Source organism: Larus michahellis, chromosome 6, assembly GCF_964199755.1.
Source record: "Larus michahellis chromosome 6, bLarMic1.1, whole genome shotgun sequence".
NCBI classification, from domain to species: Eukaryota; Metazoa; Chordata; class Aves; order Charadriiformes; family Laridae; genus Larus; species Larus michahellis.
The window spans coordinates 59,261,436-59,283,594 of record NC_133901.1 but is presented as its reverse complement, the minus strand read 5'-3'; the positions used below and the strand labels follow the sequence as shown (position 1 = coordinate 59,283,594).

Genomic DNA, 22,159 nt, shown 5'->3' with positions numbered 1-22,159 from the left:
GGGGGAAAAAAAAAAAACAGGAATGCCCCAACTTTCATTACTGAAGCATTTTTCAAAACAACCAAAAACCATGTCTTCATCTGAAAGCAAAAAGAAAAAGGCAGTCTTGCCCTCTTGAGAGTTCAAAGTCACAGTTGTATAGGCTCATTGGAGAGCTGTATAAATGGAAGAGCTTTAAAACTGGGGCACAGAGAACCTTTGAATTTGTTTTTTCCTTCCTCAAAAGGTAAAAGTTACTGCATTTATTGCACTTTAAAAAAAAATAAATTAAAAATCACTGTTTAGGGACTAGAAAGTTGCTCTAGATAGATGCTCTACATAAATCAAAGACACAATTAGGGTTGCCACGGTTCACATGGGAAGAGTTACTCAAAGTGAGAGACAGTGCAGGTCAGTTCAAACCATGTGGGATTAATGCCTGGCACACAGAACACATCCCCTATCCACTTGCTCTTCAGTGTTCCAAACAGGAGCTGTTTGAAGCAGAAAAGCTCATCCTTCTGTGGGAGAGTTAAGCCAGGGAGGAGATTTACACATGCAAACTGGTAAGCTTTCCTGACACCTCATTTCAGAACAGGACCGTTAACGACCCAGTACCTTTCATCTGCTAACAATACTGTTCTCAGTTTAGAACACAGAAACCAACACTGTAGCTTTCATCTTATTTAGCAGCGGTTTCACAGCCAGACCTGGATTTAAGCTACACAATCTTTTCATCCACAAAACAAGCAGAGAAGCAGCACTGTAAGACTATGTCTGTTGAGCAGGTGTTTAGGGAACTCCATCAAGTCTTGTACCACTACACGAACAACGCCTTGCTTGCTGTTAAATCCGCATCTTCCTGTTGAACTGCTTCCTTTCACCAAGGACGCTCACGTGCACATGAGCCGTAGGAGTCCAAGCCTTTTAAGGAATTACTGCCCCTCAGCTGAGATGTGATAACCGATCACGTACATGTTTCTTTTAAGTCACAGAGGCAAAATAAGGCATGAAGGCAGACTAGAAGCACCTAGGCAGGCAGTTACTGCATCTTAGAGGAGGGGAAGTACTAATTTCCAACTGGAGCTGGCAAACTTGAGACAAAACAAATTTATCATTTTCGACCCATGAATACATGTTGAACACAGCAGTGAAAGATGCCCGTCTGAAAGGCCTGCATGTGAGAAGTCTTTATATGTCAAAGAGAGACAGCACGAGCAATAGGAAGACACGTTTTCCACAAGCTCTCCTGTTAACAGGTCTCATCTCTGAGGTGAAGGGACCAACTTTACGACGAAAGGCAGTATCGGCTGCAAGAAACCATTCAAGGCCCTGGCCTCTCTGCCAGACTGCCCACCCAAGGGCTAAAACATCAGGTTGATCTGGGATGGAGACAACTGTCCTCTGAAACCTGAAGTCATCAACGGAGGTCACACAAGCCAGCCAGAAATCCATTTTTAAAAGTACAGTTCAACCGCCTGCGCAGTCTGCATTAAATGTGTCGGGAGGGTCTTTCACTTGGAGTCAAAAAGTCTCACGGTTCAGACCTTCCACAAAAAGTCCAGCATCTCTTTCTGGAGAAGGCGCCAGAGTGCAATTACAGTCAGCTGGCCAGTGGTATCGAGTCCTCTTTGGTTTTTCCCTGAGCTCTTCCTAATGGGGTGTACTTGCTAGTCGTTAATCTGACGGACTCTAGACATGCAGTGCGGCACTTGGCATTCATCCTTACCTTTCAGACCAATTTAAAGTTACTGGTCCACCCCTGGTAAATGTCTCAGAGGGTTCATGCCGACACTGAACACAGGAGAGGAGAGAATTTAAAAAGAAAAACACAACAGTGGTATTATTTGTCACCCCACAAATCCAGCCTCCCTTCCCGCCTGCACTGTCCCACCCACCTCACCGGCCTTTGCTGACAAACTGCCTCCGAGGCTTTGGCACGATCGCAAAAAAAAAGCTAACCCGCACTTGCCTGTTGCCAGGAACCGGTGCATTGCCAGGAGGAGCTGCGGTGATATTTTAACCTTCATCTCGCTGTCTGTCTGCTTGAAGGCAGAGAAGTCCTGCTTCCTGTCCCGATGAGCTACCTTCTTTTTCGTCTTGTTATCAGCTGGGGAAGGGAGGGTGGGAAAAGAAAGGAAGGAAGCGATTTCTGTTAGAACGGGGTCCAACACGAACCGCGCTGGATGGAGAGAGCTGGGACGGCCACCCAGAGCACAGGGTGCAGACAGACCCCTCGGCAGCGCCCACCAGAAACAACCCGTGAGCTGCGCTGCGGGCTCATCCCGCTGTCAGCCCCTGTCCTGCAGATCCAGGCAGGTCTCTGTCACTTCAACAGGGGGAAAGTCTCTGCTTGCAAACATCTAATTGCAGAGCAGCTCTGCATATTACACATAAGGTGTGTGCGCATTTCTAGGTGGAGAGGAGGAATCCTGCTAACGATCGAAAGCTCTTGATCTACAAGAGTATCTGCGTCAACTACTTTTTTCATAGAAAGTTCCTTAGAAATTTCCCGGCAAGTACATAGACTAAATACACAATGACTTATTTCTTATGCTGTACCAGGGCTTCACTGAGAGCTTTAGCAAAGTCCGTACGTCTTCAGTCCAAGTAGCTCCCAATGTCTAGCGTATGTTGTTTCTCTTGTCCTGCCCAAATTTCAGCAAAGGCTGGTAAGGCGTACAGCCCAGAGGTGGGAATCTCTGGCCACTTTACAGGCACAGAAGCCAGAATGAAGTACAGAGTAACTTCAGGAGTTCAGATATGGGAATTCACCTGCTAGTGATCCTGGACTCCCGTCCTTTATTCAGCTAAATACTTGCCAGTTGGTTCGCCTGTGTCTTAAACCAAGGTCTGTGGTGGGGAATCCCCACGCGTGAAAGACAACATGAAAGACGGAGTTGCAGAAGCACAAACAACCCAACTATCATCATCCACCCACTGCGCTAATCTGCCAAAATGTCTAGGAAACTAGGCAAGCAGAGAGCTACAGGCACGGTGGGGTATGGCATACATCAATTCCAGGGAGAAGAGGTCTCTGCTCAGATGGCAGGGTCTTGCTCTTCTCTGCTGACACAGTGTGTAAGGTGGCACCATCTAGAAGCAACAGAATGCTGTAAGACAGCTCTGAGCTTCACCATATATTGCAGGAAACCCAAGTCTTGAGGCAATTACTGTGAGCCCCTCAGACTTAAGGCACGGCTCGGGTTCTAGGGCCTTAGCGGGGAAAGATACTGAGAACACTATAGCTACTTGTCTATCAGACCCCTAGTCATTGGTTTAAAATGACTGGACTTCTGAGGGACCACAGGCAGTTCTGGTCCATTGACTCACTGTAGAGAAGTCGGGCAAGCACACAAAGAGGTGCAGGTGAAGCTAACAATGTGAAACCTCACCCATACTCCCAGTTAGCTGTTGCCAGATTTTGGGTTATGCATACGAAGATGATTAAAGTGATGTACCATATTAAGGAAGCCACTGAGATCTGGAGTCCTGTAGGTGTCCAAATATATGCTACAGACTACATGAGGCTAACAGTGGTTGAGTTTGGGGCTTGGAAATGCACAATACTGGTAATTAACAGATTTTTAGAAAGATTTTCCCAAGTCATCTGGCCTTTTAGATACGAATACATTTAGATTCTCAACTTCCATTCGACAAGCCTCCACTACAAGACTATCACAGACTCAATAGCAACACTGTACTGATAGTAACCTACCTACTCTAGATATCTAAAACTCATTCTATGAGCAGTGCAAATCAGAAAATCAGAGATGCTTGCTCCCAAGCACATGGGGAAGAACGATGACGACCCATGCCCTTTTTCTTTGAAACCAGAAGCCTCTTACCCTAGTAGTACTTTACCCAGGACCTGGACTACATCAGGGACTGCAGTTTCTCTTCCAAAAGCAGGAATAGAAACCACCCAAGGGAGTGGTTACAGACTGAAAACAATCCCTGCCTTAGGAATATAGTCTGAGACAGACTTTATCTGTACTCGTAGTTAAAGGAAAGACAGATACCAAAGCAATAGGGAGTGAATAGGTGAAAAGCCCCAGAAGCTCTCACTAGGTCCTACCTCTTGTAAGAGGTAAGAAGAATAGAAACTGTGCATTTTCTGAAAAGCTCAGAGAATTTTATTTTATTTTTTTTTTTACAATGCTGTGGCTGGGAACTTCAGGACTAAACCTGAAGTCCTAAAACAGCCTGAAATAGCTTCCCATAAGGATGCGGTTCCTGCAGCCTACCAGTGCTAGACAGCAGAAGGTTAGAAAGTCTACAGTCCTAATGGCCAACTAAGTAAAAGCATTACTTTCTAACAGGTGACAACAACCTTGGTCTGTCTAAAGGTTAGATTCCTTCTGCAGACAGCTCTGCTCTCCTGGCATAGGCTACTGATGTACACTCTGCCAATATCTGTAGGTCTTGCCAGACAAATCGGTGTTGCACAACCTTTGCTATGTTGCTACACATTCACTGGATGACAGTAGAAATACTTATTAGGGCAAACAATTTTTATTCCCATAGCTCTGTGTTTGAAATGGGAGTAGCGATACAGAGTTTACTAGCACGTATATTTAACATACCTGCTTTGACAGCTGAAATAGGACTGTTAGGGTAAGATGTGGTCTTCCCCTCAGGGAAGTGACTTGCAAGGCTAAAGACCAATCATTAGGGGAGAGCTAATTGCAGCTGCAGCAGTGCAGCTCTAACAAAGGTGCCCCATGGCCTGGCACTGAAGGTCCTGGCAGCCTGGGCTTGCCAGGGGCCGCAGTCGCTGAGACAGAACTGCTGAGCAGCACGTGGGTGAGGATATAAAACTGCAACGTAAGCTGATGCTCACAACCAGACTGTCTACACGCAACACGCAAACACGTGCACAAGGGTGCGGTAAGGTATTTCAGTTGTAGAAATATCACAGATTTTACGTGAATCTGTATGCGTGAGAAACAGCAGCATTCCAGTTACACTAAGGGGACGATTAAACTCATCTTCCATTAGAAAGAGCTAAGTAAGACAGGCCACCAGTCAAACCCAGGTCAGGACGGTGAACTCCATGTTCCTCAAGCGGACTCTGCGGTCTGAGGCCAACACAGAACTTTCTCTCTAGGGCCTCTGAGAAGGTTGACAAATGCTCTCCCACCATGGCTAGGGCCATGGCAGTGCAGGACAGATGCCTGTAGTATGTCAACCGTGAAAAAATACTCCAACTTTTCAATGCTAAGAGACAAACGCACTGACAGCTCTTCATCATCACAGTGGCTGATACATACTCAGAGCCTACCTGTGCCATGACAGAAACCTCTCCACCCCATCAGCACATACTCATGCTCAGAAGTACTCAGTCTATCCAGATGTTGATAGGTCAAACATATTTAACAATTTTTCTTGCTCCCATCTTCTTCTCCGTGATCCCAACATCTCTGCAAGCCATAAGACATAGCAGACTAGAGCAATCTGAAGAAATACCGCACAATTATTGGGTATACAACCCTCGAGAAATTCAGCTGCAGAGCTTCAGTAGCGAGAGCAGCTTTCTGCAAAAACTGTACATTTGCAATTGCTTCTACCCTAACACAGTTCAAATGGATTTTCATGGAAACAGCAGAAAGGCACAGCTCCAACACCAAGGTCAGCCATTTCATCAAATTTCAAGTTTCCATCAAAGCAAAACAAAACATTTTTTTAAACTTCAGAACAAAGGCATTAACAACGCTGCCAACATTTTTTGTAAAGTCTACTTTTAAGTAAACACCTAGCATAGAGCAAATCAGTCCAAAGGTTTAAAGCTGGCTTGGTCTGAGCTGGGCAAGCCAGCTTGGTCTTACAACAAGCAGCATCAGAGAACTCTAGTACTAGATGGCGTTACTAGCACTGACACACTGCTATCAAATGTCAAAAACGAGCTGCCTTAACATAACAATGGAAAATAAGGTACTTTCAGTAAACCTGAAGCATGTTCCCATCGCTATACCCATCGTTATATATCGCTGTATAATTGGAAGTGGTTACAGCACATCAATCCACCCAAATCCAAAACCTATCACATTTTCTGTGACCCTCACAGTTTCTCTGGATTTCTGCTCCCTCCCTTACTGTTACAGTTTCCTTCGATCTAAACAGGGGAATGAACTCCGGTGCTTCATAAAGAAACTAGAAGGTCATCTTCGTAGTACAAAACAGGAGCCACCCCCCAAAATTTCCTGCACGCTCCAGGAAGATTCCCTCCTATTCTGAACCAGGAATTTTCAAAGTAAAACCTTCCCAGGAAGGAGAGTTTCAAATGAACTCGTGTTCACCAGCTCTATTTTGTTAATCTAGGAAGTCTTCAGATAGTAAAATTAAATTCTCATTTCCTTGCCCTCTAACATGCTATTAATGGTCGAAGCTTTTTTTGTCCTGAAGAACAACACAGCATGATCTATGTTTCTCTTAAAAAACAAAGGAAAAAAACTCATTGAAAAGCATTATGCAATGTCTTTTCACTTGTAGAAACATGCAACTATCTCAAAGGTGATGAGACAAAGACAGGATCTTTTTGGAGCATAAAAGAAAGAGTGAATTCACCCTGTAAAAGCATCCTGTGGTAACTGATTAGTCCAGCAATTCATTTGTAAAGCTATGAAAAGAAATCAATACTAACTGGACTTCTGTGACTTGCATAGTAATTAGACTGTTTAGCATATTGTAAAACACAACTGTGATTTACATGAACCTTTGGGCACATAAATACTGGTAAAATACTGACCAACTACAGAAAGTAGTTCAGGCAGTAACAATCTATTAGGAAAAGTAGAAGTATGTCTATCCCACAGTATAAAGTGTTCATTTGGCTCGGAGGGAGGAGAGAAGATGCTTGCATTGCCCTGAAAAAGATGCTGTAGAAACATTCAGACCCCTTTCGCGAGGAAAGAAAAAGCAAGCAAAACACAGCTGAACAGCATTAAAGATATTTAAAATTATTATTTCGACTATTTCTATTACAATAGAATCTAGGGACGTCCTTGTGCTACATGGGAACACATAGTAAAAAATAGCATCTGCCACCAAGTGATCAAAGTACAGATAAGAGAGATGAAGAATGACAGAAAGGAAGTCCAGTATGCGCAGGCCAGATTGTGCAGATGGGAAGAGAAGCAAAGACACTTTAGGTAACTGGCCAAAGACCAGACAAACTCTAAACTGGGAAAGAAAAGAGTCCAGACCTCTTAAGTGCCATGTAACGCTCGATCTGCAGCATCATCTCCCTCACTCTATGTTAAGGCAAAAGAAGGAAGGAAGGAAGGAGCAGTACTACATGACGAACAGGGGAATCACTTAGGACATGTTGGTTTTCAGCCCTGAAAAATGAGTGACAGAGAGACACTCTAAAGAGACTCCATTCCCTTTCCCCGAGGTATGGCATTTGCCTGCCTTCTTCCTAAAGTACATGAACTACAGGCGCCTGGGGCAGAGAGAGATTAGGGGAAAATGTGGGAGGTTGTGAGCACTGTAACAAAAAGGTTTAACGAGGCCACTGTGGTGGAGAACAGCCAGCGGCAGAGACCAGACTGTTGCAGATGTAAACCTTGATGGAAGGCTCAAATAAACCTGTCCTGTTTCTGAATTAATACAGCATAAAGGGGTGAGATGCCCACGCTGTGAAAGTAAAAATTACTTTGACCATCTAAGGGATCTGCAGGTCATTTGACCACTGAGATTTTAAATCAGCAACTTACACCTCTCAAAACACAACTATTAGGTACGACTGCTGACGGAGTATTCTGTCTCGTCTATAAACAAAGTGCAAATATTTCTACTCACTGTATAGATCTGTTTCATCCAGAATTTCAGATTTGATGATCTCTTCAATCACATCTTCTAAAGTGACAATTCCCAGGACTTCATAAAAAGGATCCCCTTCTCCTTCATTGTTTACTCTTTGTACTATAGCCAGGTGAGACTTGCCTGCAAGGAGACAGATCAGCAATTTAGACATTTTAGAAATTCCTGAAAGATCAGAAATTATAGCAGAATTATAGACACACAGTTATAAATATAAAAATAAAAAGGTTGGTGTCAAGCTTCACGGAAAAAAAGGCAGTTTAACAGATGCTTAAAATCATAATCTGATTTCTGTCTGAGAAATGCATTCCTCGGTCACATAAATCCACCTAACGCACTGAAAGAGACTGGCTAAAGAGATCAGTGTTCTCTTTCTAATGTCTTTCCCAGTGAAACCGTCACCCTGGCATTGAATTCATTGTATTATCTTGTTGATGGTTGTTCCACTTCTTGTCTCACACACTGGCAGAGGAAGGCCAGGCTGGAGCTTTCCTTCGCAGCGAGCTCCCGTGGATGTTCTCCTCAAGCTTGGAAACAACAGCAACAATGGCCAAACCACAGAAGCACGTGGACATGGTAGAGCTGGGTAGAAGAGGTCAGCCCAATCCATGAGTTTCTCTTTTTCCTCCTCCCCCACTCAAAAATAATTTATTTAGACGTGCTTCATACAGGGGGAGAGGGCGATGACTTATTTAGGAACTGATTAATTAAAATATTCAAAGTGACAGTGTCTGATCGACAAAAAGAAAAGCTAAGATGAGATATAATAGTGGCTCTAAAGATCCTTGAGCTGTGCATCATTCACAGTGTATTCTATAACTCTTAAAGTGCTTTCTGCCACAGGAATAATAATAATCTCATCACCCTTCCAATCTGCTTTGATATCCTTAGTTGCCAGTTTCCCCGAGCTGCCATTGAAAGCCGGCAGCTTAAAAAGTAACATGTATTCAAAGGGTTCACCACATACAAGTGGCATTTTGAAGTATAAATACAACAGATAACAATATGCTTTCTCAGCTATCAGGAGGTAAGCAACGTTGTCTCACATTCTTCTTTGCTAGTCTCAAAACCGACACTGATCCCCATCCATGGAAGATAACCAAAATAGTTCAACTTTGCTTAGACCCCTTTATAGGCAATAATGTCTGCATGTTTTAAGAGTCAGATTATTAGACTAGCAAGCATTCAAACTATTCCAACCCAGACTTAGTCATGGTTAAAGAATGAAAATATCCTGAACAAATTAGACGAGGGAGGAAAACTTATCAACTACTGATATAAACATTGCATCAGGTCAAGTCAATTCACTTTGGTAAGTTTTTCACATCTGCTTTCCCAGGGACCCAACATAAGCAGTTAAAAACAAATTCTTGGTGAATGCTGTCTGTCGAAAGTTAAATTCTTTTGCTATTCCCAGCTTGTGATCATTTAAAAGGAATTTTCCAAAGCAGGGTCTAATATTAGACTCAAAATGAAGTTTCCATTCCACTTAGGCGATATTCTCACCAAAGTAACTACTGCATAATCTGATTGTCTTGGAGCTACTCGTTTAGATGCAGATGGACATACTTTAAATACCAACTCCACAGCACTGCTGAGTCTTATCTTAAGGAGACCTTATTCTACAGTGAACTAATAGAAAGATGATTTGTGATTTTAAAGGATCAACATTCATACTGTACTGACAATCTTTCACTGTGCCAGGTTTTATTTCTTTGCATTCTTTGCAAGACTTCCAGCTCTTTTTACTGCTCAATGAACAGTAAAAAAAGGTGATAATAAAAAGATGAAAGATCTAAGTACCATTATGACTGCTGATCCCCTATAATATATTACGCCAATTACGTCCTTTCAATATAATGATGTTCAGGAAGAACTGTGGCACAAAAATTGCCACACGGACAAACCCAAATATTGCAATTTATTTCCCAGTGCCTGCTCAGATACTGGTATATTTGCTTTCAAGTCAAAAAGCACAACTCCTTCAAGAACTATTTCTATCACAGACCAAAGGAGTTCATTTGCATATGCTCATTCAGATGCTAATTCCCAAGGATCACCCTTCTCACATATTAGTAAGTGCGAAGAGTGGTCAGATCTACACACGTGAGTAGATTAAATTAAAAAAACCCAACAAACAATGCTATCAACTGGGTGTTTCAGCTATGATCAGAATCACCAAGTTACAGCCGCCTTCTCCACTTCTGTATTGCCTATGAAGAAGCTGAACTAAATGATAACATTTTACATTTTGAAAAGGACAGTCTTTCTAACAGGGGAGTCCTGGACGCAACTACAGGCCATGGGAGAGGTTTATGGATTTGCGGACCTGAGGGGCTGTAATACCATGGGAAGTCGTGCACGAGTTTCAGCCACAAAGCCAGTTACGTGCCCTTACCATTGGAGTGGTCCCCACCAAGAATTTAGGATCACTAAAATACATTACGCTCTCCCCATTTTCGTAGCCGCAGCACTCTGATCTGACCACCAGTACCTAATGTGAGAGAAGTGACCAAAATCCATACCAGCTACTGCTCTTTTACGCAAAGTGAGCTGATAAGGAATTACCTACGGATGGGTATCGGACATTTTGCACTTTCGACGATGAAAAAGGCAGCTAGAAACATTTTTTTCTGGCTCTACCACAATCTCTGATTATTAGGTTATTTTATTTATCACCCAAAGTACCGAGACGATTGAAATTTGTCACAGTTTCAAATGTCATTGGACTTTTTGGTGGGTAGCAGCAAGGTTCAACTCTACCTTCATTGTTAAAACTACACGTTGCAGAGAGTTTATCTGTTGAAAACAGATAAATTTTCAAACACAGGCTGACACTAACCTTTGTTCCCTTTAGAATGTCAAATTTTCCTGTTCCTGACTTTTACGAACCCATCACTTTGTGGGGGTCAGATGAATTTAGGCCAACCTAATTGGGCTGCCTCTAAAAGGCTGCCTTTTGCTCCCAAAGTCTTCTTCCTTTGCATTGGCTCCAATGCTCATGCAGTCACTTGATGAGACAGACCAGATCCGAAAATTACATTTCTCGGGTCTTTGTAAATTAATTTTGATCCAGATCCAATCATTTCACAGAAATCATCAGACAGTGGAACAAGTGCCAGTGCTGGTGATGGAGGGGGCACAAAGATGCCCTCCCGGGCTGGCTGCCCTCTCCGACTGCTGCACAGGTGACTGCCTGCAAAATACCCTCCACGTATGGAAGCAATTAAGGCAGAAAAAGCTACAGAAAAACCCAGAGGAGTGCAAAGACTTCTTTATACATCGTAAAAAAGCACAACACAGCATGTGCCCAACTTTAGAAGTGGCCTGTGAGTAAAATAATGACTCCTCAGAGTGTTTTAAATAGAAATTGGCTACAGCTTTATTCAAAGACTTTATCAGGCCACTGGTATTTGCCATACCGTTTTATTCAACTGAGAAAGAGAGCTTTTAACTGTATTTTCCACTGCTAAGGACACACAACACATATAAAACAAGAAGCTGAATAAAGTAAACGTCCAGGTAAGGAAACCTGGATTGTCTATATTATTCCCAGGGCTTTGAGAGCAGAACACAAATTAAACAGAGCAAGCGTGCATGGAAAATATATAAATAATTTTCTATACCTCACTGATTTGCTGGCCGCGGTCTCCAACCGCACCACATCTATGACATTAATCTTTCTTTAATCACTTGGTTTAAGTGTTGATACAATGAGATTTAGCAAGCGGGCAGCTCTGCAGCACTGCCAGATCTGAGGATAAAGGCAGGAATCACCCAGATGTCGTGTAATCAGCAGCACCAGGAGAGAACCGTGGGCAGCGCCCTGGCCCACGACTCCCCTGCGCCCACAGGCAGGCAGCATTTGCTTTCTGCCTCAGCTTCCCCCATCTACAGCAACGGTCGGTAACATCAGCCAGAGCCTACGGAACTACGTGTGCACAGCTTCAGGGACAAGTTGTGACAAATGCTAATCTCTCAGCTACAACTAAAGGACCAAAGAGTTTTGTTAAAAGCAAATCCTGTCTCATCCCATTGCTCAAAATCTTGCTGCTCGGCTTGGATTTCGCTCTGTACCGCAACTTCTGATTCATTTATTAAGCTAATTAAGAAGCATGAAGATGCTTGGTGAAATCCGCATGAGTCAGTGAACCCAGAATGAGCTCAAGAGAGTCCCTGTGATTGACTGACCATGCAGAACAGCACTGGAAGAAACGACTGAAATACCGATTCTCTTACAATACCTTGAGCATTCCTTGGGAAAAAAAGAAAATATTCACCCTTTGATCCTGAGGTATTTATACATTTAGAGCAAGGACATTTATAAAACAGAAGATTTCTGTTAAGTCATTTTGTGGTAAAACTAGAATCAGGCTAGTCCATTTTTGTTAAAACCAGTAATCTGAGTCCATTTACTGTTGGTGAGTGCCCAGGAACATTAAGCTATAAACTGTTTAATATGCCTACAATGAGACAGAGGAAAATCCCAGGAGGCGTTTAGCTGCCCTTGAATTTGCTAACTAACGATCTATGCTTCTGAAAAATCTCCCAGTTTATTCTTATGTGACTGGTTTGGTTTTGACTGATTTCTACAAAGGTAAACAATGTGGTCTGTCAGTGAGATTCCCAGGTTCAACAATACATTAGCAAAACAATCAATTTTAAAATGTGCTGTATAATTTAATCATTAAAAACAATTCCCTCTAGAATAGCATTGGCTTGCAAGCAATTATACCTAAGTAACAAGCGTTTTCCAAAATTTCTTTTCTGCAGCACAGGTCAAGGACATTAAATCTCTCTTCTATTAGCAGAAATTTGCATTCCTACTGTTTGCTTTTGTATTTTGATTATTTTCAATGAGGAAATCAGACTGCTGCTTTCTCCCCCACCACGGTGCCTTTGGGTTCTCAACACAACACCCTTCACAGAATCAAGAGCAACTCAAAACTTCTGCACGAACATAATCTAGATTTAGACTAGGCTTTTTAGATGCTGCTCTTTTCAGCAGCAAAACACACAATTTTTTAATATATATTTGGGAAGGGAACCCAATAACTAATATTCATTTAATACAGCCACATGAAGCTCATCCAGACCCTCAAGGAAATGAGTGAAAGTATCAATGCAACCACAGGGAATACGGTGATTCTTCGCCTTTAAACCAGAGAGCTCACAGTCTCGTACAAACATTAACTAGAAACCACATCAGCCTTCACAGGAAAATAAAAAAGGAGAGCTTTAAATAGATTCTTTGTGTTAAAGCCCATTTTAGTGGGAGGACACCAAAAAAAGGAAAAATTAAGGAGAGTTTCAGAATGACTTCCTGACAGTGAATTGTATTTGTAAGGAATACTTTCCCAAGGGAAATGGCAGAAGCTCAGTTACTTGCAACTTTGAAAACTCGACTGGATGAAGCTCCTAGAAAGGACTCAATAATTCTCCACTGCCCCATGGCAGAGGGAATAGAAGCAATGAGCTAACATTTTCCATCTCCAGCAGCCTATCGCTTGGTGTACGCGCTCCAACTCAACGGCTACTGCCTACCCTTCAATCCGTTCTGGTCAGACCTTGGTGAAAAGCACGCTGCCAAACTTAATTTACTTTGCTGCTGCTTCTAAGTGTGCGAGTGTAGCTCTAGAAAGCTGCTACCTGCCGCAGTTTACATGCAACTGAACTGAACCTGGCAACAAACTCGGATCAGACGGTGAGAAGTCACCATAGGTCCATGAATAAGAGAAATCAGCTGGGAACCAGAAACAACTTGAGATTAGAGAAAAAGGTCATTTCAACTCTGAGCTCTGCTATCAAAGTGGAAATCTTCGGGAAGAATCAGGAGAAGCAGGCACATTTAGGGAAAACTATTACCAGGTGTAGGCAGGCAGCAAGAGTGAAACTAAAGAGCGGAGAGAAAAAGTTTCAGAAAGTCCTTGAACATGGACAGTGTGCCAATGCTTCCCAGTCATGCAGTCCTGGTAGGCAATTTGGGCTAGATATGGCTGGGACTGACAATAACCAAGGTCCATGGGGGTGTAAAATGCACATCACTAGCTGGGCTGCTCTCAGAGTTGGCCAGAACATCTGATTTCAGCCTGGTAAATGGACAAACAAAAGCTGCTTCCCAAAACTGGAAGCTAATGCCCTAGAGAAGTATCTGCTGGATCCAAAGTAGGAGATGAAGAGATGGAAAACGTAACACTTGAGAGAGAAAACTCTCCAGAAAGCACAGTGGTTTTTGACACCCCTCTGAGGGTCTAGCCTGAGTACAAGGTTGTGGTATCAGGACAGCAGTGGCTTGAGATGAGAAACAGACTGGAAGTTTAAAAAACAGATCAAGGAAGCACTTCAGGGAGTGCAGCAAACTAAAGCTGAGAGAAAAGGTGGCAACAATGAGAAGAGAAAATATTGAGTCTGGAGAAAGACCTATCACTATTCGGGCTAACGCACAACAAAAAGATCACATAAAATTTAAGGCAAGCAAACAGAATACTGAAGTCATTCTTGGTCATGGCTCAAGTCTTCCATACTAGATTCAAAAGATACTGGAGTGTGACTTACACTGATGTGATTTCCCCTCTGCCTCCACTTCCCAAGGCAACTAATGACCTCCTGGAAAGAAGTGTAAGAAACGCATCTCCTCACTGACTCACACCTCCACAGCATGGTCAACAAGGATTTTTTTTCTTAGTGTTCAAGGACCCTAAAAAGGAGCCATGCTAATTTTATTACTTCCCTGTTTGTTCAAGATTGTCCCCACTGATTTCAGCATTCCTTCAGGGATGAAGAGCCAGCACCAGCCAGCAAAAATGCAGCCAGCAGAGGGAGCGCAAAACCTTGGGTTTGCTAAACTGAAAGCTCCAGGTCCTCCCCAGACCTCAAGTCCAGCAGCGAGCAGATGGGAGAGCAGAGGTCCCAGATTCTGGCATCGGTGGAGTCTGGGTGCTGGCCTGCCGCTGAATCCGGGCAGATCTCCTTTGAGAGATGTACACTTCAGCCTGGGACTCCACAGCAAGGACCAACAACCACCACGGCCTGTTCAGTGTCTCCTCCTGTAGCTTTGCAGTGCTGCACGTGACTCGTGACCACCCCACCTACCTCTCTCTCCCTTACCCTCAGGAGAACAATTTCTTGAGCCCTTCATAAGGGCACAGGAGAGAAACTGTCACCTCGTTAGTCTCCTCCATCACTCCACCTGTCCAAAAGGCTGCTTCCGCTAACCAACAGTTAATCCACTGAATAAAAAAAAGAACATCAAGAGATGTTTATGAGCAAGAAAAATAGAAGTCGACCCAAAACAACAATGAACTCGAATGACTTTGATGCTCAGGTAACCAAAACACGACACCGACAGCAACAACAGCCTTGTTCTGTATCGTTGCAGCCAAAAATCCCACCGATCTAATCCCCCCTCTAATCCTGCCTCCCTCAATTCCTAGAACAAACTGAATTTAATTTGTGGAGCTTCTAGATTTTGGCATCTGCACCATGAGATTTTAAACCCGGCAATGGTACGGTACTAGAAGGCACAAGAGAGACACATTTGGACATTAGGAGGAGGTTACCTGAGGCCAGCGTGCTCATGTAAGGACCTAAACCACCCCGAGAGCAAAGCCCATGAGCTGAAAAGGAGGAGCAGCATCTTGGGACTGTGGGTCATGAAGGGAACTGGGGGCTGGATATAGTCTCTCTCTCTCTCTTTTTTTTTTTTTTTTTTTTTTTTTTTTTATTACCGTCATCAACTCCTGTAGTTTACTTTTAGCTCACTATTTAGGACATAAATTTAAAAGGGCTCTTGTGTTACCAACATCTTAGATCATTAATATTCCATTTTAATGACCTGTTTTATTCAGGCCATTTATATCACGTGCAGTTTGCAATTCTAGTAGATCAAAACCCCAGCTGGTCGATGGCATCATCAGCTTTTTCAAGCTCAGCACAAGGCTTTCCAATTTATATTGTGGCAGGAGGCATGGGAAGCTTAACAAAAAGCTGCCCTGTTAACTTTCTAAATTGGTGACGGCATCCTTCACACAGCAGCATTTATACAACTCCAGAACCACCTACATGCGTGCGCTTTCACAGCGGGCAAAGCTGGGCGATAAACCCACCTGTGAAGATGACCAGTGCCAGTGACCTTGACTTTGCACGGGCACAGGATCGGGGCCACGTGAGCACTCGAGCTCTGATCCTGCACCTTCATTTCTCCAAAACATAACACAGGGTGCACCGATGGATACACCAGTGAGCGCACCGATGCCCGCACCATGCGGGGAGACCAACTTCCAATCGCTTCAGCGGAAAACGAAGGACATCACAGCAATTTGAAGGCACAAGAAACACAACCTATGTCTCCCACTGGCTTGTTGTTTGGGTCGGGTCCCACGAGGTGTAACGACACAAGATCGGCTGCCACAGAATCATCTCTCACACTGTCAGCAAATTCAGTGGGAAAGGGGCTGTTGCCTTCCATCCTCTGGCTGGAAAGTGACCTCTTTTAAAGGCTAAAGGTATGGCACATCTAAATGTAGAGAAGCATCAAGATGGACCCAAAGCCACAGATCAGAGAACCTCAGCTGGAGCGATCATTTCCAACCTTCTGAAGCCATCAGCAGCACCTTCACTTTGCTTTGGTGCAATTTAAGCTCATGGCACAGAGCAGAGCACCCCAACTCCTGGGCCCGTGCCTCTTCGTCGAAAACACGTACAGATCAACAGTTATGGATGCGAGGGGGGGAGGCAGAAATAACCGTTTAAACCATCCAAAGACATGCTGAAACTGTCTGACACAACAGCAGACAGGAGAGCATCTGTGATTTCAGAACTGGGCGTCGCAGATACCTAACTGCCTGCAAACTGCAGGTTTTTTGCAAAATACCAACACGATAATGTATAGGAGGGAAAAACCCCGTGATTTTGCATTTTGCTAAGGATTGAAGTAGATTTTATCTTGATGATGTGTTACTTTAAAAGCCTATCATGTGAAGAGGCCAAAAGAATTAGTTCAAATGCTGACTCAGCAACTCCAGGGAAAGGAAAGATTACAGTAAACTGCCTTGTCTGAAAGAGTGACAATACTGATATTTGAATGCGTTCTTAGTATTACTGAAGAACAAATGCAGAATGACTTGCTTTGTCCCTCTGAGGTTTCAGTTACTTGTATATGTACGATTTTCAAGTGAACTAGTAATACAACATTATCTTTCCACCCACACAAGATTCATTTTCTCAAAAATAGCATTACATGCTCAGATTTTAGAAATGAAGACTGTAAAGATCAACCTCTGTGGCAATTACACTATGAATATTTTTAATTACTGACTTCATAAAGCAACTTTTTAAAGTTTCCATTTGTGAACAACCATCTAATTAGTGTTTCTTTGGGCCACCCTGCCTATCTCTCTGTTGGGCTGAGTTTGCCCAGAGCTCTTGAAGGAGGAAGGAAACCTCTCACATAAGACAGCGAAGCCTGGCTCCTTCAGTGACAGCCACTGGAGAGAACAGGAGATAAGGTGAAGAGGTGGCCTTGCCCCTTGAGCAACAGGACACTGGAGATAAAACGAAGAGGAGAAAAGGAGTCTAAAGCAGGAGATTGTATGTTTGTGAAGCTGCCACCACTGGTTTTGCTGTGATGAAGAGTTCCTTTACTGCAGAAGACCAAGGTTCATCAGGGGCTATCCAGATTGTGAAGAAAATCAATTCGAACTGCAACGACAGTCTATAGTGAGCAACCAACAGCAGCTGCCTTTCATAGGTCTACTTTTCTATTCTTTTAAGCAACTCCGTGATTTATTCCAGGTGAACCTGTCCCCAAATTTTACTAAAATACTTTGCTACAATATTTATCACAATTTTCCTAACCCAATGACAGAGACAATAAGCACTGGCATTTGAGGAAGCAAGACGACTATAAAAAGAATTAGTGGAATTCAGACCAAAATCATTTCAAAGACAGCGCATAAATCAGGGTAGCTCCACGGCCTTCCAGCTGCTGGGTGTGGATGACAGAGGATGACACGTGACACACCTATGTTACAATATTATTCAAATTCTTCTTGTCAAATATTTACCATACAGTGAAGCGATATGATATTTTAGCGACATAACAGGAATTCTGCCAGGATGGTATGTCTTTCATGATCTGCCTGTTTACTTCAGGGAAGGTGTAGTGGAGTCAATCCTGTTTATTCGGGAATTCTGCAGAATTCTCTGTCATTACTTTTAGCCCCATCCAAAATGAATCTGAACATATTTGCTCCCAAATGACCCAAGTACTTCGCTTTAATACCACTGACTTCTGGGACTTTGTTTATTTTGACAATTTTACTCCAGAAGAAGCTTTGTGGCATAGCTTCTCATAAGGCTTTTGATCTAAACAGAATACTTTTTCATTCAGTCTCCTCTGGCAAGGGACAGATTTCTATCATCTCTTTAAAACTGTTCACCTTGTTTCTAAATGTGTGCGTCAAAGCTTCTCTATGACTTTACGTAAGCCTAGGCTCCCATGGAGCCTTTGGAAATACATGGAAAGCCATGGAAATACTTTTCCATTAACACCATGTAATAGCATTGCATCAAGGTATCTCAGGACAGCAAGAGTTCCCAAAGGTCCATTTGAAGAATCTGCTGTGTACGGCTACGATCCACTGACATGATGTACCCGGCTTCTTCTGCAACACTCTGATGAGAGCTATGGTAAAGCACAACTCCACTAGATAGGGAAACAACCCCAATTACTATGGTTGAACCCACTGGCACAGGTGAAATTAGCCTCCCTGGTGAGGGCGGGGGGTGAATTAAAACTCAAGCAACCCATCCAGCTTTGCCCACGATAAGAGCGCTCGGACAGTGCACAATACCAGCACCCCTGCATCCCTAAAACCCTCTGACCATGGAAACAGGCTCGGAGCAATGGTGTCCTATTGTCGTGACTTCTGCCTTGTGTTTGTTTATTTTTAGCTAGGATTAGGCTGAATTCTTCTACATCCCAGTAAACACTAAAGTAAACCAGCTCTAACTTCTGCTAGAAAAGACATGGGCAACTAGGTCACGCAACATACATATGCACGCTTCACTGTTATTTTCCGTGACTGCTTGTAAATCCAAACATTCAGGGCATGCCCATACAAAAACATCAACACGAACCCCAAGCAGAAAACCAGCCCGCTAGGCTCTCAGGACTTGCCCTTAAATCTATACTATAAACAACAGTATTTATCTAGCATATTAACAACAGCAGAACGGATGCGTGTCGCTGTATGTGGTTCACAGGAGAATATCCAAGGACAGGGGCATGAGAGAGTTTGGAAAAGCCAAAGATTCACAGCTCTGTGTGTGTATATATATATCTGTACACACATATATACATACATACATATATATATATATGGGTTTTGCTGTTTTGTTTTTGGTTTTTTTTTTAAAAACAGATGCGTCTAACATTTCCTGTCTTTCCCCCCTGCAATACCCTTACTTTGCCCTCTTGATCTCCTACTGCAATAGCAACACATCCGTGCCTTTCCCCCCAGACCCTTTCCTGGGGCCCGCAATGGTCTTGGGCTTCTTCCTGCATCTTCTGCCTGTTCAGGAAAGGTCCCTTCTCAAATGCAGCTACTGGCCAGGTGACGCTGCCTTCACCGACCAGGTCAGGGCTGAGCTCTCATCTCTACCTCAGAGGGAGCAACAGGAAAAATTTCCTCTCACCCACACACCACGTTTTCATGAAACTTTCAGAAACGTGGTATTTCTGACTTTTCTAACTCAATGACTTTCAAAGCTATGGAGGACTAGGTCACCTAAGGAAAAAACAAAGAGTAAACTGAAAAAAACCCAAACAAACAAGCCTCCGAAACCAACAAAACAAAACAAAAAACCCACCAGGCAAAAACCCCAAATCCCTCTCGAGCAACTTCCCCCACAGCAGTAGCAGTGCAGACCCTAAGCCAGCCCCCCAAATGGCAGGACACAATAAACTTCAAAATATTGTGAAGATTTCCACTTGCAGGAAAGAAGCTGCCATTTCTTCACAAAAAAAGGAAAGAAAAAAACAAAACACGAATTTGCTAGAAAGCCGTGAATAAAATTGATTATAACCCCCCCTACTTTATACTGTGCACAATGTATTTACTTGAGACAGCATGTATTTCCAAGGAGAGCTCAAATACATGCTTAGTCTAAATAAGATGGGCTACGTATGATCTACTGCTCTGCATCTTTACACGCACCAGGTTTAATACACGCGAAGGTCCCCGTCCTTCCAGGCTGTGCAGAAGCCGGGAGTCCGGCTCCGCACACGGCATCCCTGTCCTTACAAGGGTTAGACAAACAGACCAGCAAACCCTGGCGAAAAGGAAATGCATTTTGAGTTCACAGTGGGGCTATCACTTGGCTATTTCTGTAGCGCCTGCATCTAAAAAAAGATCCAGTTCACACAAGTAGCTATTTTACCTTACTGTCCCACAAGATCTAAATGCATTTTTTCCGATTACACTTTCCCACCATAAAATACACGACAAAATGTGACAAATATTTTTAAATATTCCTATGAAAGCATTTTGCTTATATATAGAAACATGAGTATATATGGAAACATACAAAACTCTGTGTTTATATATAGATGTCTCCTCACTGTATAACTAATATTAGTTCATGGAACTGAAGTCACACACGACAAAAAAATGAATTAGAGTTCCAGCGAGCTTTGCCATAAAGTAGACAAAGCAGAAAAAAACCCCCATGGATTTATGGTAATCTCTGTATGAAATGCTGAATGGTAAATTCCCTTGAGAACTTCTCTGACACAAGAAATACACAACAAAATAAACAAACTAGGAGACGAGTCCAAGAGGCTCACTGAAGAAACATCTAGTCCACATCTTTTTTTTTTTCTCCTCCAATCCAGCAAAATCTCTGTCATGAACCAACAGTGAGGCACAAAGAGGTCTTCTTGAGGTCCAAAGCCCATCTCCTGGGGAACAAAAGCCCATGAGCTTCACTAAGGTCCTGGGCATTTAAAGCTCTGTTAGAGCAAACGTTTCAAATGACTACCACAACTGCTACCCTTGCCAGAGTACTCCACACTATAATGCCCCTTCTATATAAAATAAATATACTTTGATAGTTACATGAAGGTGATAAAAGTTCTTCATAAGACTTATTTGCACAAGTCTGAGGGGTTTGGATTTTACTCTCTAATTACTTCTCTGTGGTTTGGTGTCCCAAACACCACATTTCTTGCATTTAACCAAAAGATAAATGTAAAATTGACTAATATCTTTCAGTGTTTAAGCTGTACAGAATCCTGGTTTTCATGAAAAGGAGAGTTTTCAGCAATAAAGGCCAGGAACTTCCACAGCAGTTTCACAATAATTACCATCAATAGAAAGAACCCTTGGATGACCTGGACAATAAGTAGCTCAAGGTTTTTTTCTAAAACGCAATAGAGCTACTGAAATAGTGACATACCCAGCCCTGGATCTCAGGGTTACAACTTTGCGTAACATGCTGGAATCAACCAGAAAAAGCGACCAAGAGAGGGATCTGAAAGGGGACAGGTTGGAGTAAGCGCCGTCCATACAGCTTAGCGGAGAGCTTCACGCAATAGCTTTGTAGAGCAGGAGTGGCAGATGGCTTTCCAGAAATGAAGATGAATTACTCTCAGGAATGGAATTTGCCTCCTCTCAATCTTTAGAGGCTGGTGGCATCTCACTTGCTTACTTCCACAGCAGCTGGATTCCCTTCTTATGCAAAAGCTGTCTTGTCTCCTGCCCTCTAACACCTGTTGCATCAAATACCCAAAAAAGCCAACGTGACTGAGGATGAATAAATGCCCTTGCACAATTGAAGCAGTGAAATCTCAGAGGTTCCTCACAAAAATCTTACAGATCTCTGTCCCACTTCACAATATCACCACCTTCTTGCTGGCCAAAAATTAACAACTATATAATAGGTTCAGCTGCACGGTACAAGGGAAGTCTAGAACAAGACTAGATCACAGTGTGGTGACCACAAGACTAGTTCTAGTTCTAGATCCTGGGACCAGGAACTTCAAACCTACCCAGCTTCAAAGGAACACCAAGTTCTTTTACGACCACAAGTGATCAGGAGCTCAGATCTATTATTCATTGACATGATGACATGTCTGGCAGAACAACAGCTCTTGGCAGGACAGCAAAATATTTATGCAGTGTAACAACTCAAAGGAAATGATCTGCCAAATTGACTGCAACAATAGCCTTCAACCTTTTTCAATTTGTGGGCTGGTAAAAACACTCAGTGGGAGTGCAGAACTCTGTACAGCTGAGCTCTCTACTGACAAGAGGCTTATTGTTTTTAAGATACCTTTTACTGAGACGTCAGAAAT

The 22,159-nt window shown here is 43.0% G+C and overlaps 1 protein-coding gene across 3 annotated transcripts in view; it reads right to left on the bottom strand.

Moving 5' to 3' along the window:
* The window catches only part of CNNM2 (cyclin and CBS domain divalent metal cation transport mediator 2), a 120,000-nt gene that overhangs the window by 15,885 nt on the left and 81,956 nt on the right, over nucleotides 1-22,159 (bottom strand). For 2 of the 3 annotated variants that reach the window (XM_074590552.1, XM_074590553.1), the window contains exons 2-3: nucleotides 7,783-7,926; nucleotides 1,952-2,089 (exon numbers count right to left, since the gene is read on the bottom strand). In XM_074590552.1, the coding sequence (XP_074446653.1) occupies nucleotides 1,952-2,089; nucleotides 7,783-7,926 (282 nt within the window). Of the gene's footprint in view, nucleotides 1-1,708; nucleotides 1,774-1,951; nucleotides 2,090-7,782; nucleotides 7,927-22,159 lie in introns of all 3 variants that reach the window. The other variant, XR_012587470.1, reaches the window with a different exon arrangement.